Source organism: Equus quagga, chromosome 14 (assembly GCF_021613505.1).
Source record: "Equus quagga isolate Etosha38 chromosome 14, UCLA_HA_Equagga_1.0, whole genome shotgun sequence".
Classification (NCBI taxonomy): domain Eukaryota; kingdom Metazoa; phylum Chordata; class Mammalia; order Perissodactyla; family Equidae; genus Equus; species Equus quagga.
In genome coordinates this window covers 11777648-11796039 of record NC_060280.1, presented here as the reverse complement: position 1 = coordinate 11796039, position 18392 = coordinate 11777648, and the positions used below count along the sequence as shown (strand labels likewise).

The window sequence follows — 18392 nt, the reverse complement described above, 5'->3', positions numbered from 1 at the left end:
CTTCTAGTTGTGGTATGTGGGATGCCGCCTCAGCATGGCCTAATGAGTAGTGCCATGTCTGTGCCCAGAATCCAAACTGGCAAAACCCTGGGCCCCCGGAGCGAAGCAGAGTGCACAAACTTAACCACTCAGCCACGGGGCTGGCCACAGCAGTAGGAATTTTAAAACTTGTTTCTAAAAGAATTTGTCTTATTATATTCTATATGAAATTTTATTATGCTTCTTGTGAGACAGAACAATACTTCTCGCAGAGACTGGGGACCTGAATGGTATGAATATCGTTAGGCATTTCAAATGTGTGGTCAATCATACACAACAATTAAAGTGTTCCATTTATCTGTGTAGTTGTCTGAACTATTAAAGGCTTAAGGGTGTTTTTATAACTAGGCTGGATTTTTCATACACAAACATATCAACAAACTTTGTTAAAATTTTTATATTAAAATGAGTCATATTATACTGATGCTAAATTTTCAAATCACTATTTTAAAAAATACACATTTAAATCCTGGATTTATATTCTGTATCTCTTATAAAACACGTTAAGGCAAATGCTACCATACAGCACCAAATAAATCTTCAAAATAAGTCTCCAGCTAAGGCCATTAACACTCAAAATGGGAACCCAGCTGAGGCAGCAGTCGCCTGGCTTTCTATAAAGGTCACAGTTCACCTGAGGAGGCTAGAAATGCCAAGATTAAACCTAGTCCTCTCCTCTATCACAAGCAGACTTTATTATACAGTATATCTGAACATTTTAAACCTTGTACTTTCTAAAAAGAAGAGAAGAACTGTAATTAAGATCTGAAATATGAATGCCAAAAAAGCAAAGCCCAGATTAGAGTTCAAAATTCAATGAACCTTGAGACTTCAAGAGATTGTTTATATAAACAAATAAAAAAGATGTGGTGGAAGATTCTCATCTTCTTGATCATTTTTCAAACAAAAATTTTTTCCTCAAACATCTTAAGAGAAATTTTAATAATCCTTATACCTGCTGTAACAAGCCTGGACTAAGAAGCAGCTGTGGCAAACTGCCACACCTCAAGTCCCCACATGGTGACCTTCACCCATGCTGAGTCAGATTTCAGAAGCGCCCTTCTACAGTTCCAGATTAGTAGCAATTGAAAAGTAACATAGATTTCGAGAAAAATCCTACGCAAAACCTCATTTAAATGTCAAGTAGAATCTGATCACTAAACTTAATCCTTAGGAAATAAGATATAATTTTTCTATAATTGGGAAATCAATACCCCACCCACTAGATCTGATAATTCAATGAATAATGTAGGCCATTATCTTCCAAGTGCGCTAGTGCACGCTACTTGATTTAAAACTATCTTTAAACACTTAAGACAATTAGTTTTATCTCCCTACAGTACGTAGATGATCATACTTCCTGTGACTCCAAAGGGAGTTCATTTATATTAGAGAGAAAATACATGGTAACCTCAAAGTAAAAGACCAAATAAGTAAACATTAACTTTTCTGACCTTACCTCTAACCAGAAAAAGTGAATCACCTGCCCAGCATTTTTACTTCTGGATGTTACCTGCTTAGACCCAAACCTACATACACAAGCAGGTGTGCACTAGTACACCCACCGTGAGCAGGGACCTGGGCTGCAATATCCTGGAAGGAGAGTTGCCATAAGCTAAACTCATTAATCCAGGCCGGCCAGAGAAGGAAGAGCAGTGTTGGACAAGACAGTCAAGAAAACCTTGTCATGTTTACTAGCTTCTTATCTTCAAAGGAATGTTACTCAATCAGAAGTTTTCTTCTTTTTCTGCAGTTTTTCATTTTACCTAATTTTTAAATATGAACCAACAAATGAAAAAAAACGGAGATGAAATCATTTGGCTGCAGCATTTACAGGGTTTTCCACTCCGAAATTTTAAAACAAGCCTTTAACAAAGGTAAAACTGGTTTCTCAAATGTCTGTTGATAATACCCTTCCAAACTTACTGTTTCTGATCTTTGTTTATGATTGAGTTTAGGAACAAAATCTTAAAATGACATTATTAAACTCTGAGAATGAGATATACAGTACTTGGGAAGATTTTCCAAGAGAAATTCTGTAGCAGGCATTGGCTTTAACTCAGAGGTTACCATTCACACCTTTCTAGTAAAATATGGAGTCCAGACTGTCTCCTGTTGGGTGTGTCATACCACATGACAACCCAATAATTAAGGCTGCATCTTTCAGTTATTTAGACAAAATTACATGAATTACATTAAACTCAAACATCATTCCACATAAGACTGTGCAGGTGTGCTACTTTGGACCTTGCTAGAATACAATTCTTTGTCCAAAATTATTACACATATAAGAGTATTCATACATCCAAGATGCCAGGTTAAATGCGACAAGAGGGACATTAGCAACTGAATGTTTATGTATTTCCCTAAGCATCTTGCCTGATAGCTCCCAACCCATGATTGTCCCAAAAGATGACAAGAAAAAAAAATCAATCAATAAAAAAATAAGTGAGGATAGCACCCATTCTTCAATGCTACTATTATTAAACCATAAACCAAAAATCATACTACATGTACATTAAGGGCCTAAAGTCTAGGATTCAGAATTATAAATCAACCATAATCATCTACATGGCCTCCTGAAATAAATCAACCTGCAAAGGAGAACTTTCACACTGTGCTGAGACTGGGATTAAGGGATTGTTCAACCTTTAAACCTCCTGCTGTTTGACAGGGGCAAGGTGGTGTGGTAGTGCAGACATCACCTAATGCCTCACCTGGTGCTCAAAGTCATCATTTTGTAGGGATCTTGTATGTGAAATTGGTTAAATAAGATATATACAGTCATGGACAAAGTAGTTTCTCTTTTGCTCCTCCAGTAATAAGAAAAACGATCTTTGTGTTAAGTTTCAATATATATTACACCAATTAGATTTTATTTTTTTTGCTATGTGAATAGGTTTGTTTCTTCATTACTCATCGACCACCCAACTACCAATGAATCAACAAATTCAATAAGACACTAAGTAACTTTTCAACAGAGTCTAGACAATAAAGAGTTCTCAAGAACTATGGTTTTGTAGAACTTAGTTTTATTTTCTTTTGTAAACGTGAAATCCATTTTAAAGTATGGTTTTCGTTAGCATATACTGAATGGCTACGGCTAAAACTAAATGACAGTGTTTTTGTGTTCTGCTTTAAAAATATAGCCAAAAAGTTAAATTTGACTTGGGCTCTAATGTATCTCCCTGTAAAATATAAATCAAAGTCCTATGGCTACCATGTAAAGGAAAGGCTCTGTAGCAAGACCAGTAAGTTATGATAAACCCAATGGCTTTATGCTAGTATGTGATATGTTTAAAGAAGAAAAACTGAGCTAGCTTACTAGGGAATTTGAAACGTGATTATGAGATACAACACATGTGCTCAAATCATAGGGGAGCGGCCACTGAAGCTGACAGGCTGACTAGAAACCAAACATGACTACTGATACTATGACGGCCAAAGCTTCTATTGACCATTATCATCATCAGTTAACACCTCTACCAAAAAGAGTCTGAAATGAGCGTTTGCAAAGTAGGTTAATATTATGTTAGGAACAGAAACAAAAATATCCAAGTGGGACACAAGACAAATGACAAGATGAACTTTTCCATTCTCAAAAAGAAACCATGTAAAGGAGAGTGTTTAGAGTGACATCAGTGTTGTGGCCGAGTGAGCTTGCCCGGAACTCTCTCCACTCCAACATACAACAAAAAGGAGCAACCATAGTCTAACAGAAAATATCCTAATACCACAGGAATCCTCTGAGAGTCACGGCAGCCAAACAGAGGGCGGAGAGGCTGGAGCCCCCTCGGAGGAGCTGGAACGGGTAAGAGAGAACTTCGCTCCCTGCCCTAAAGACGGTGGTGGCTGCTGTGGGAGGCTCTGTGAGGGAAGGAGTGGGGGAGGGGCCGTGCATCCACAGGATCACCCAGGACTCCCTAGTGCCCTTGCAGCCTAGAGGTAGGCCCTCTAATGGGCGAAAGCTTTCACGCAGGGGGACCTCATCAAGGTGAGACCAGACAGTGAGAACTGATCTGGAAACCGGGCACTAGGTGCAAGAGAAAGCACCCTCCCCCCACCCACACTGTGCTGCGCCATCTTGGCTGAAGGCAGAGGGCTCAGAATATGTGGCTCTTTACCCCCATCCAGTGGCACCAGGCTGTAACTGCAACCAAATAATATCACAATGGGAAAGTCCTGTCCTTCCAACATCAAGCAGTTCTCAAAACTCAAGACCAGAGAGAAAACAAATACCCAGAATTCTGTCCTTAGGACTCAGAAATGAGTAAACTAACTGACAATGAATTCAAAATAGCTATCGTCAAAAAATTCAATGAGATAAAAGAGAATACAGAGAAACAATTTAACCAGTTGAGGGGCTACTTCACAAAAGAGATTGAAACTATAAAGAAGAATCAATCAGAAATAGTAGAGATGAAAAACACAATGGAAGACATAAAACAAAATACGGATTCCCTGAATGTTCAAGTGGTAATCAGGGAGGAGTGAATCAGCATAAACGAAGACAGACATGTTGAATTGCTCCAGACAGAGGAGGAGAGAGAACTGAGACTAAAAAGAAATGAAGAAAGTCCCTGAGAAATATCCGACTCAATGAGGAAATGCAACATAAGAATTATAGGTATCCAAGAAGATGAAGAGAAGGAGAATGGAGCAGAAAGTGTGCTCAAAGAAATAATAGCAGAGAACTTCTCAAATCTAGCGAATGAGAGGGAAATCTGTGTGGAAGATGCTTTCAGATCTCCTAGATGTGTCAACGTAAAAAGACCTACTGCAAGGCATACAGTAGTAAAACTGGCAAAAATGAATGACAAAGAAAGAATACTCAGGGCAGCAAGACAGAAGAAAATAACCTACAAAGGAAGCCCTATCAGACTTTCAGCAGATTTCTCTGCAGAAACCTTACAAGCTGGCAGAGAATGGAATGACATATTCAAAACTTTAAAAGATAAAAATCTTCAGCCAAGAATACTCTATCAAGCAAAAATACCTTCAGATATGAGGGAGAAATTAAATCTTTCCCAGACAAACAAAAGCTAAGGGACTTTGTAGCCATGAGACCCCCCCTACAAGAAATCCTCAAGAAGGCCCTCTTTCCGTGAAAAAAGAAAAAAAGGGAGAAAGGGGTCACAAAACACAGAGTAAGCAGACAAACAGAATCAGAATAGGATAGCAAATATTCAACTACAGCATTAGACTGAAGGGAAGGAAAACACCAAAAACAAAGACAATCTTGTCACTTTAACCACAAACTCACAACACAAGTTGGAATAAGATATGAGACAAACAACTTAGGAGGGGAGGAGGAAAGGGACAGAATCAGTTTAGACTAAGGAAATAAAAGGCCATCAGAAAACGGACTATGTTATGCATGAGATTCTGAATACAAACTTCAGGGTAGCCACTAAATTAAAAAGCAGAACAGAGACACAAAAAATAAATAAGGAAAAAACTAAGAAACACAGCATAAGAAACTGCAGAAGTCAGTGGGTAGACCAAAACACACAGGACCAGAAACAAAGGAAATGCAGGAAAACCAGAAAACGAGTGACAGAATGACAGCATTAAGCTCTCATACATCAATAATCACCCTCAATGTAAATGGATGGAACTCTCCAATAAAAAGACACAGAGTGGCAAGATGGATTAAAGAACAAGACGAAACAATTTGCTGCCTCCAGGAAACACATCTCAGCTCCAATGACGAATACAGGCTCAGAGTGAAGGGGTGGAAGACGATACTCCAAACTAATGGCAAACAAAAGAAAGCAGGTGTTGCAATACTAATATCAGACAAAGTAGATTTCAAGATAAGGAAGGTAAAGAGAGACAAAGAGGGGCAATATATAATGATCAAAGGGACACTACATCAAGAAGAAATAATGCTTATAAATATCTATGCACCCAACACAGGAGCACCAAAGTTCATAAAGCAACTAATAACAAACCTAAAAGAAGATATCAAAAGTAACACAATAATAGGAGGGGACCTCAACACCCCACTCACATCAATGGACAGATCATCCAGACAGAAAATCAACAAGGAAACAGTGGAGCTAAACGAAAAGCTAGTTGGACTTAAGAGACATATATAGAACACTCCATCCAAAAACAGCAGAATACACATTCTTTTCAAGAGTACATGGAACATTCTCAAGGATAGACCATATCTTGGGAAACAAGGAAAGCCTCAATAAATTAAAAAAAATTGAAATAATAACAAGCATCTTCTCTGATCATAACTCTATAAAGCTAGAAATTAATTACAAGAAAAAAGTTGAGAAAGGAACAAAGATATGGAGACTAAACAATATGCTATTGAACAAGCAATGGATCATTGAAGAAATTAAAGAAGAAATCAAAAAATATCTGGAGACAAGTGAAAATGATAACATGCCATACCAACTCATATGGGATGCAACAAAAGCTGTATTAAGAGGGAAATTCATGGCAATACAGGCACACATTAACGAACAAGAAAAATACCAAATAAGCAATCTCAAATTACACCTAACTGAATTAGAGAAAGAAGAACAAACAAGGCCCAAAGTCAGCAGAAGGAAGGAAATAATAAAAATCAGAGCAGAAATAAATGCTATTGAAACAAAACAGGCAGTAGAAAGGATCAATGAAACAAAGAGCTGATTCTTTGAGAAGATAAAATTGACAAACCTCTAGCCAGACCTACAAAGAAAAAAGGAGAGAAAGCTCAAATAAACAAAATCAGAAATGAAAGAGGAGAAATAACAGACTCCACAGAAATATAATGGATTATAAGAGAATACTACAAAAAACTATATGCTGACAAAATGGATATCCTAGAGGAAATGGATAAATTCTTAGACTCTTACAACTTCCCAAAGCTAAGTCAAGAAGAAACAGACAATCTGAACAGACCAATCACAAGGAAAGAGATTGAAACAGCAATCAAAAACATCCCAAAGACTAAAACTCCAGGACCAGACAGCTTTCCTAGGGAATTCTACCACACTTTCAGAGAGGATTTAATACCTATACTTTTCAAGCTATTCCAAAAAATTAGGGAGGAAGGAACACTTCCTAACACATTCTATGAGTCCAACATCACTCTGATACCAAAGCCTGACAAGGACAGTACAAAAAAGGAGAACTACAGGTCAATATAGCTGATGAACATAGATGCAAAAATTCTCAACAAAATTTTGGCAACCAGAATTCAGCAATACATCAAAAGGATCATACATCACTATCAAGTGGGATTCATACCAGGGACACAGGGATGGTTCAACATCCACAAATCAATCAACGTGATACACCACATCAACAAACTGAAGAATAAAAACCACATGATCATCTCAATAGATGCAGAGAAAGCATTTGACAAGATCCAACAGCCATTTATGATAAAAACTCGGAACAAAATAGGGATAGAAGGAAATTACCTCAACGTAATAAATGCCATATATGACAGACCCACAGCCAACATCATACACAATGGGCCATCCCCGAGAACAGGAACGAGACAAGGATGCCCTCTATCACCACTCTTATTCAACACAGTACTGGAGGTTTTGGCCAGAGCAATTACGCAAGAGAAAGGAATAAAAGGAATCCAAATATGGAGTGAAGAATTGAAACTCTTGCAGTTTGTAAACGACATGATCTTATATACAGAAAACCCCAAAGAATCCACTGGAAAACTATTAGAAATAATCAACAACTACAGCAAAGTTGCAGGGTATAAAATCAACTTACATAAATCAGTAGCATTTCTATACTCTAATAACGAACTAACAGAAAAAGAACTCAAGAACACAATCCCATTCACAATCACAACAGAAAGAATAAAATACCTTGGGGTGATTTTAACTAAGGACGTGAAAGACCTATACAACAAAAACTATAAGACTTTCCTGAAAGAAACTGATGACGACATAAAGAGATGGAAAGACATTCCATGTACGTGGATTGGAAGAATAAACATAGTTAAAATGTCCACACTACCTAAAACAATCTACAGATTCAACGCAATCCCAATCAGAATCCCAATGACATTCTTCACAGAAACAGAACAAAGAATCCTACAATTCATATGGGGCAACCAAAGACCCCGAATTGCTACAGCAATCCTGAGAAAAAAGAACAAAGCTGGAGGCATTACAATCCCTGACTTCAAAACACACTACAAAGCTACAGTAATCAAAACAGCATGGTACTGGTACAAAAACAGGTGCACAGATCAATGGAACAGAATTGAAAGCCCAGAAATAAAACCACACATCTATGGACAGCTAATCTTCGACAAAGGCACTGAGGGCATACAATGGAGAAAAGAAAGTCTCTTCAACAAATGGTGCTGGGAAAACTGGACAGACACATGTAAAAGAATGAAAACTGACCATTCTTTTTCACCATTCACAAAAATAAACTCAAAATGGACCAAAGACCTAAAGGTAAGACCTGAAACCATAAGGCTTCTGGAAGAAAATATAGACAGTACACTCTTTGACATCAAAATCAAAAGGATCTTTTTGGACACCATGTCTTCTCAGACAAGGGAAACAATAGAAAGAATAAACAAATGGGACTTCATCAGACTAAAGAGCTTCTTCAAGGTGAGGGAAAACAGGATTGAAACAAAAAAAAACAACCCACCAATTGGGAAAAAATATTTGCAAGTCATATATCGGACAAAGGGTTAATCTCCATAATATATAAAGAACTCATATAACTCAACAACAAAAAATCAAACAACAAAAAATAAATTAAAAAATGGGGTGGGGAGGGGCCGGCCTGGTGGTGCAGTGGTTAAGTGTGCACATTCTACTTTGGCAGCCCGGGGTTCACCAGTTCAGATCCTGGGTGTGGACATAGCACCACTTGGCAAGTCACACTGTGGTAGACGTCCCACATATAAAAGTAGAGGAAGAGGGGCATGGATGTTAGCTCAGGGCCAGTCTTCCTCAGCAAAAATAGGAGGATTGGCAGCAGTCAGCTCAGGGTTAATCTTCCTTAAAAAAAAAAAAGGGCCGGGGAAATGAACAGACATTTCTCCAAAGAAGATACACAGATGGCCAATAGGCACATGAAAAGATGTTCATCATCTCTGATCCTCAGGGATATGCAAAGGAAATCTACACTAAGATATCACCTTACACCCATTAGAATGGCAAAAATAACCGAAACAAAAAGCAACAAATGTTGGAGAGGTTGTGGTGAAAAAGGAACCCTCATAAACTGCTGGTGGGAATGCAAACTGGTGCAGCCACTATGGAAAACAGTATGGAGATTTCACAAAAAATTAAAAATAGAAATACCATATGACCCAGCCATCCCACTACTGGGTATCTATCCAAAGAACTTGAAATCAGCAATTCCAAAAGTCCCATGCACCCCTGTGTTCATTGCAGCATTATTTACAATAGCCAAGATGTGGAAGCAACCTAAGTGCCCATCAACAGATGATTGGATAAAGAAGATATGGTACAGATATACAATGGAATACTACTCAGCCATAAAAAAGGATAAAATTGTCCCATTCACAACAACATGGATGGACCTTGAGGGTATTATGTTAAGTGAAATAAGCCAGACAGAGAAAGACAATCTCTGTATGATTCCACTCATACGTGGAAGTTAAACATGTGGACAAAGAGAACACATTAATGGCTACCAGGGGAAAGGGGGGTGAGGGTGGGCACAAAGGGTGAAGTGGTGTACCTACAACATGACTGACAAACAATAATGTACAACTGAAATTTCACAAGGTTGTAAACTATCATAATCTCAATAAAAAGTTAAAAAAAAAAGAAACCATGAAAAATGTATACAGCATATGTGTCAAGAAAACAAAAAGTTTTCAATACTAAAGATTTATGTAGTTCTTTGCTTTGGAAATAGCAAAAGGAGTTGTATGTGCAGTGTGAGGCTCATTCTCTTTGACAGCATCTTTTAAAATACATTAGAAGCATTACTTCATATACAAAAAACCAAAACTTTCCATTTGGAAATAGATTTCAACTTGAACACAGAAAAAATTGATGTTATACATCCCAAAGTCACATCTATCCCTTCATGGATTATTATTATTATTCTTTTTCTTTTAAAGATTGGCACCTGGGCTAACAACTGTTGCCAATCTTTTTTTTTTGTTCCTGCTTTATCTCCCCAACCCCCCCCCCCCACCCCGTACACAGTTGCATATCCTAGTTTCACATTCTTTTAGTTGTGGGATGTGGGACGCCGCCTCAATGTGGCCTGGTGAGCAGTGCCATGTCCGCGTCCAGGATCCGAACCCTGGGCCGTCGCAGTGGAGCGTGCAAACTTAACCACTCGGCCACGGAGCCGGCCCCCGTTCATGGATTATTTGATTCAAAGAACTACCCTCAAGATGTGAATTAGCTACATGATCCCTTTCAGAGACAAGAATCTTAATGACAGATCGAAAGTGTCCAAAAACAGATTTTATTCAGGAGCAATCAAGTCCTAGGTCAATTTCCCCCTCAGTTATATCAAAGTTTCCAAAACACTAAGTAAATCAAGGTTGAAGACATCTCTGCCACTCTCTGATCACAGGACTACATCAAGATGAAATAAACCTGGAGATTCTGGCACAAGAGAAGTGTGGCTGATAGTACATCCTCTGATGAACTTCATAAAGGAGTCAATTAGTCCACTGACTTTCTTCACACATATATTCATATTATGGAGGTTTCATTGAGTGGCACCACACTTTTCTGGGTCCCATACTGGCACACTATAGTAACATTCTTGGACATTTGCTTGGTAAGTCTTAAATCTTTCTTAATTTGGATTTGAATACCCGTCAATTTCATCACTCCCAGATACTGCCCCCAGGTGCACCACTAGCACATCAGGATCTGGCAGGCAGTGCTGTGTATGAATCAAGGTAGGAATTAACTGATCCTACATCATGCCACTGTTGTGTATCCACTGGAGTTTGCCATTCTCCATGGGAATGCTCAGCTGGGGACCAAAGCTTCTCTTGAGTGACCATTTTTCAGCCCTGAAAACGTAGGAATGACCACATATATCCAGAGCTGCTCTGCTTTCTCCTGGCATCTGCTATTAAGAGAATATAACCAAGTATTAATGCTGTCTCCTAAACTTATTCTTTATAACTTTGTGGTGGTCAAGGAGTTTTAAACCTTTAACATCAGAATTCAAGTTCTCTTAGTTTTGGCAATGCCAACTTGGTGAAAGTTATATGGCTAGTCCTAATAAAAATGTTTCACTCTTAAGAAACACATACTTTAATCTGAAAAAACAGAAATTTAAATTTTTATATTTTTTAAAATTTAAGTTTTACCCTCAGATATCAAGAAATATTTACCTTCCTTCTGATGCCTTTGCTGATAAATAATGCATGCAAGGACAGAAAAATCTAAGGAAAGTTGTCCGAGTTCCCCATCTTTTCTCACTGATCTTCCAGTAGAAAATGTTTTTGCTAGTCACTTGCAAAGATGGTATCCAAAAAACACAAGTGGTCTTACAATGACTTCAAGGAAGAATTTAAGTTATTACACATCACAACATTTCCCTCCCTTAAATAATGCAAGTGTACTAAAATATCACTACGATTGCCCAGACCTGATGGAAAAGGTTTTTCATTATTCATCAGCTGCCTGCGCTGCTTGATCAATGCCCTCAGTGAACTCCAACCTCAAGAAGCTGGTTTTAAGTCAGGTTAGGCAGGAAGCTGTCTGCCCAGGTAACAAAAAGCTATAAAATGAGATGACAAAATGAATTCTCTGATTTTCTTTTAAATGTTTTTGTCCAAAATCTACAGTGAATGGAGTCAGAAAGAGCTGTTTTAAGTCTCAAGTCTGGAACCATCTTCAATCTTCTTCACTACTTTCTCAGAAGAGGTTGCTGTAAAGAATGCAATTTCTGGTATCTATCCAAATAACTTGAAATCAACAATCCAAAGTGACCTGCATACCCTTATGTTCATTGCAGCACTATTCACAATAGCCAAGACATGGAAGCAATCCAAGTGCCCGTCGACCAATGATTGGATAAAGAAGATGTGATATATATACACAATGGAATACTACTAGCCATAAAAAAAGACAAAATCATCCCACTTGCAACAACATAGAAGGAGACGTGGAGGGAATTATGTTAAGCAAAACAAGGCAGACTGAGAAAGACAAACACCATATGACTTCACTCATATGTGGAAGATAAATAAACACACAAAGAACACAGTTCAGTGGTTACCAGGAGAAGGAAGGGGGTGTACACAGGGGGTGAAGGGGAGCACTTATGTGGTGACATGCAAGAAATAATGTACAACTGAAACTTCACAATGATATAAATTATGATGAACTCAATAAAAAATAATTTAAAAAAGAATGCAATTTCTATTACTTCATTTTTAAGTGGTTCTTTTACTTCAATATTGTTGGAGCTGGTTGAAAACCAACACCTGCATAGGCATCGACATCAATAACAAAAAGACATAAGTTAATTAATATTGCCTTCAAACAGGTGCGTTTCACACCATAAAATCAAAACCTATAAAGCGAAACCATCAAGTTCCACAAAGTACAAGGACAAATAACCACAGTTATTCCTTCTCCTGGCCTCAGTAGCAGAGAGCAGCACAAATCTGATGACCACCGAGAAAATGTTGAGTATTTGTGAACTCTAATATTCAAATGATACTTTTATGTGTCTGCTTTTCTTTATTACAATTTTGAAGTTCAACAGTGTTTTCACAATGTATTACTAAAACACGAAGAAAAAAAGCAGGCAAGCAACAAAGGGAAGAGAGATAATATGTATTAAAGGATATCCCACATTATCATAAAGCGATTACTGCTTTCTAGCTTTTCTAAGAGAGCACTCTTAAAAAATACAATAAAATATTAATTGCTTTGATAATCTGTTCTAAAAATATAAACATTAGGTTTGATTTTAAATATATCATTTTCCCCACATTCCTATTTTTTCAATATATGGAATCATCTAGTCTAAGCTATAAAATGCTTCATAACTATTGTATTGAAATGAATTAACATATAAAGATTTTATTTTTTTCCTTTTTCTCCCCAAAGCCCCCTGGTACATAGCTGTGTACTTTTAGTTGTAGGTCCTTCTAGTTGTGGCATGTGGGACGTCACCTCAGCATGACTTGATGAAGTGGTGTCATGTCCATGCCTAGGATTTGAACTGGTGAAACCCTGGGCTGCCGCAGCAGAGCACATGAACTTAACCACTCAGCCACGGGGCCGGCACCGAAATGAGTTAACATATAAAAGATCTTTAGAAACCGAGGTTCTCTAGAAATCAAAGGGATCATATGATCATCTCAATGAGAAATAGGGTGATAGCATTATTCTCATTTTATTGATGATGCTGAACCAAAATGGAGATTTAACATTATTTAACAAGATTTAGTGTGCTTTCCTTATGGAGTAAAGATCTCCCAACATTAGGTTTCTAACTCAGCCATTTAAATTATATTGTAGAAAAACAGCTACATTACAGTAAAGATGAAAACATTTAAAAAAATCAAAACCATGCCATTAGAACCTCAATAACTATAATGTATCAATGACAAAAACAGCACAAGAAAGCACTTTTTTGGGGGGAGGGAGTATTTACATCAGATCTCAGGATGGTTACAATTTGTCAGAAAATGTAACAGAAAAATAAACTTCATAAGATCCTACATTCATTCAGGCGCTTAGTAAAATATTTACTGACAAACTTCTCTATTATCAACCACGGTTCTAGCCGTTGGGAATGGGGGGGGCTTGGCGGTGGTGGTAGTAGATTGGTCAGGGTAGGCCTTACTGAACCATGCAAAGGACAGGCAGTGGACAAACCCTCAGACAGAAGAGTAGGAGGAGATGAGGTCAGAGTAGTAAGAGGAGGAGGGAAGCGGGATCACACAGGCAGGGCCTTCTAGGCCAAACAACTCTGCACTGAACTCTGGTGAAATGAGGAGACATTGGATGGTTTTGAGCAGAAGAGTGACATAATTCATTTGTTTTAACAGGGTCATTCTAGCTGCTGTGTTAAAAACAGGGAGATGTAGGGGCCAAGGACAGAAGCAGAGAAACCTTTTAGGAGGCTTTTGAAGTAAATTAGATGAAAGAATGGTGACATGGTTCGGCACTGGATATGATCAGATTCTAGATATAGTTTGAAGACAGTAAGATCCTGATGAGGAATCAAGGATGATGCCAAAGTTAGAGTATTGAGTAGGTATCATTGGAGATGGGGAAGCTGTGCAGAAAGATTGAGAGTTTAATTTTGGTCATGTTGGGTTTCAGATGTCTATTAAATATGCAAGTGGAGAAAGTGAGAAGGCAGTTGGATATAAGAATATGGAGTTCAGGACAGAGGTGTAGGCTGGAGACATAAATTTGGGAACTGTGGGCATAGAGATGACATTTAAAACTAGGAGCCTGGTGGAGATCACAGCAGAGTGAGTATAGAGAATGCCAAGGACTAAGCCAGGAGGCATTCCAACATTAAGAAAGGAGACTGAGCATGAGTACTAGTGAGACAGGAGGAAAACCTAGTGAGAGCGGGGTCTTGGAAAACAAGAGAGGACAGTGTATCAAGGAGGGAGTAACCAACTCCCTCAAATGCTGCTGACGGGCCAAGGAAGGGGAGATTAGTTACTGGTCACTGGCTTTAACCTCATAAAGCTCATTGGTAACCTTGACAGAAGCAGTTTTAGTGGAACGGTATGAGGGAAATCCCAAAGGGAGGGGGTTTAGGAATGAAAGAGAGAAGAGAAATTGAAGATAATGAGTACAGATAATTGTTTCAAGCAGTTTTGCTGCAAAGGGGAACCAAGAAATGGAATAGTGGTGGCAAGAAAAGCGGAATTGAGAGGAGGATTTTTTAAAGTTTATTTTAGGGCATATTTTTGTGTGCTGATGAGAGCAATCCAGGAGAGAACAAATATTGATGATGAGAGGGGAGGAGTGCTGACAGGATGCCCCTGAGTAAGTTAGAGAGGATAAGATCTAGTGGAGAGAAGCACAAGATAACTGATCTATGGTAACCAGGATGAGGCAGATTTGGTGAATAGGTGGGAGTGTGTAGAAGTTCTCATATTGCTTTAAACTTTCTCAGCCGAAGAAAATTATATTTCAGGCAACTCTAATAAGCAACATCAAAAAGTAAGAACTCTGGTCTGCAATAATTTTGTCTCATCTGAGACCATCTCATATTGCTCTCAGCCCACTCCTATTACCCAATAGTGCTTTCTTCTAAAGATGCTCATCTGTTTTTACATCTAACCAAGCTGGGAAAACCTAAGTATCTGTTAATAGTTCAACACATACAAGGTTCACCAATAAAAACATATGACACTGAGGAAAGAGTGATAAGAGTCAATCAGACTTATTTTTATGCCCTAGTAGAAGGCTCATTTATATGATGACAAATTACTTCAAGTTTTAGATTACAGGACATTGATCATTAAGAGTTTTCCTCTAAGAAGGAAGAGTATTCTAACATTTCACATGTAAAAGTGAAATGCAAGGGGGTGGGGAAGAGTGATGGTGTTTACAGGTACGAACTTGTAACAAGCAGTAAATAAGCCACAGAGATCTAATGCACAGCATAATGAATATAAACAACAGGACTGTATTATAATTATGTAATGAATATCGCTACAATAGCAATCATATTACAATATATAAATGTATCAAAGTAACACACAGTACATCTTAAACTTATACAACATTACACATCAAATTTATTCAATAAAAAAAAGTGAAATGCACTTTTCACAACAGGAGACTCTGACTGTGCTTACATGGAGAAACAGAATTGTGAAGGGTACTTACCAACCGTGGTCACAGGAGGCTGGGAAGGGTACTGGGAGCTTGTTGTGGCAGGATACTGACCACCAGGTGGGTAAGGACAGCCTGGGTAACCACTAAAGAACAGAAGAGAAAACATTAAATGTTAAGATGACCCAATACTATGGCATCTTTAAGAACGCCATTCAGGAAGTTAAGGTTGACATGTCATTGTTTTACCGGTTAATGGCTTTACAGTCTTAGAGCTATAGTGGTCTATTTAAGCGATGTTGCTATAGAAATTCCACTAATGACACTGGATTTGCTTTTAAAGGAAATGGTGAAAATTCTTTTAGTTGGCCCTGGTTATTTGAGGGTCACCTTCGCAGGAGCAGAAGCAACCAGAGTGTTTCTAAGGGCAGTCCAACAGTACCAGAACTGGAAGCAACAAATATTTTGTGAGAGAAATTTTCCATTCTGATTTCCTAGCATATAGGGAAATGATACTATTTAATTTTTACCTGTAGTTCACTGATAACCTTTCTGAGTATCTGATCTGAAAATACTCCTCTTTAAATAAAGTTTAAAAAATTTTCTTCTCACTCTATGAAAAGTTTGTGTCATTCATGTATTCCCATCAGAGCCGGAAGGAACTCTCCTTAGAAGTATTCTCCTGCACTCTCCTATCCAACATTGTTTTATAAATATCACTTACAATATTCCTGACAAATGGTCATCTCTCTCTACCAAACACTAAACGTCATTTCAATATAACTCTAACTAATGGCCCTGAATTTGCATTCTGGAAGATCACTTGAATATTTGAAGACTTCTAACATTTTGCTTTTCTTCAGGTGAAATATTTTTAATTCCTTCAGCCATTCTTCACAGGGCATGACTGTCAGATCTAATCACTTTCCTCTGAATGCTCACTAGTTTGGCGTGTTTCCTTTATAATGGAGAAGAAAAGTAAAACAGGAAGATTACTAGCTACCTGTTAGTTGGACAATAAATCTCAGTTAATCCTATTTTAGCTATAACTGTCAGACCTATGACATTTGCAATTCTGATAACATGCCTTCTACAAGTCCACTAAAATTACTGACTAAAAAGAGCCAGCCCAGAGCCCTGGAGCAAGAGCTCTGAGTTCACAGTCAGTAATCCTTTTCAAGTGCAGTGGCTCAAAGATTCTCTCTCCTATTCGTCCTACCAGCTCACACTTTACAGCCTGCCCCCAACAAAAAAATTCTCTATGTGATCTGTTGAAGATTGAATGTCATCACATCACTCCCTATCAGTATACAAAATCAGAAAAGAAGAAAGTCCAGCATATTTTTTCCCAGCAGACACATGCTGAAGATACTGACCAGCACTTCAGGTTCCGGTCTCTTTAGCCACCCACGCTACAATGCTGCAAGGAGACAATATCAATCTGACCGCAATTTCTGAAGCCACCTTTTTGAAAACTGGGATAAATTTGCTCATTTTTTCTGGAATTCCTCCCATTTGGCATACCTTTTCACAGACAAGCCGTGATCAGATTGCTGAACTTTCCAGTAACCTGGTATAAAACTCTTCTAGGCCTACAGATACTAACTTCAAAGAACTCCCTGTCTCTTTACTTAGTTTGCTCAGTTTCCCCTTCATGGTTATTCTCTATGTTTAAGGTTAATAATTTTTCTTGAGTAAAAAAAATTATTGAGTAATACTGGTTTCTATTTCTGTACATTATTAAATAATTTGCCTTACATAGCAAATCTTTTTCAAATTTTTAAAGAGCCCTTTTTGACCTAAGTGTATTTCAAAAGAATTTTCCGACATACTTATGTTCCTTTTTCTTTATATACCCCTTCAAAACTTACTATTTATTGTATTTAAGGCACTGTTTCTATGTGCTTGAGGCAGAAGCGAAGATATGAACCTATCTCTTCCTCAAGATGCTAATAATCAAAATAGGGCAAAATCTCTGCAAACAAGCCTGACGGGATAAAGGAAATAACAATGCTCAATAAAAGTTCAGGAAACGTCTAGTGGAAAGTCAACACCAGCTAGGGAAGATCAGCGAAGCTTTGGGAGATCCGTCATACCTAGGCAAGCTGCACCTTTATTCTCCTCAGTTCCCCTCCTCAGAACCGGATCTTCTCCAGCCATACTGGAGGGTTTCTCTGTTCCTCCCTGGGACTTTTTTGGCTTTCGCACCTTTGCTTACATAAAATGGGTGGGCTGGACTCGATAATCGGTAAGTTTCCTCTCTGTCATAAAATGGTATTACTCTTTGCTGCTCCCTCCACCTCTCAACACCTACTTTTCTTCTTTAAGCCATCCTCATAAGCAGTTCTTTCATCACGAAGCTGTCTCTAGGCTCCCACCTCCAAACCAGATGTGACCTCTCCTTTAAAGCTGTTTATTCATCACAGCACTTACCATTTTCTGTCTTTTCTGACATCAGGAACTGCTTCCTAATAATCTTAATACATGCTTGCCAGCACACATACCAAAACTGGACCAACCATTCTTGACATACCTTTTCGTTTCCTTGTATACATGCTGCAGGTGCTAAATAAAACTTTCAAA

General features: G+C 38.2%; 1 protein-coding gene across 1 annotated transcript in view; it reads right to left on the bottom strand.

Annotated features, from left to right (window-relative positions):
• Nucleotides 1–18392, bottom strand: part of TSG101 (tumor susceptibility 101) — a 50844-nt gene that overhangs the window by 8992 nt on the left and 23460 nt on the right. Inside the window, exon 7 of the mRNA XM_046637599.1 lies at nt 15864–15955. Coding sequence (XP_046493555.1) covers nt 15864–15955 — 92 coding nt within the window. The remainder of the gene's footprint in view (nt 1–15863; nt 15956–18392) is intronic.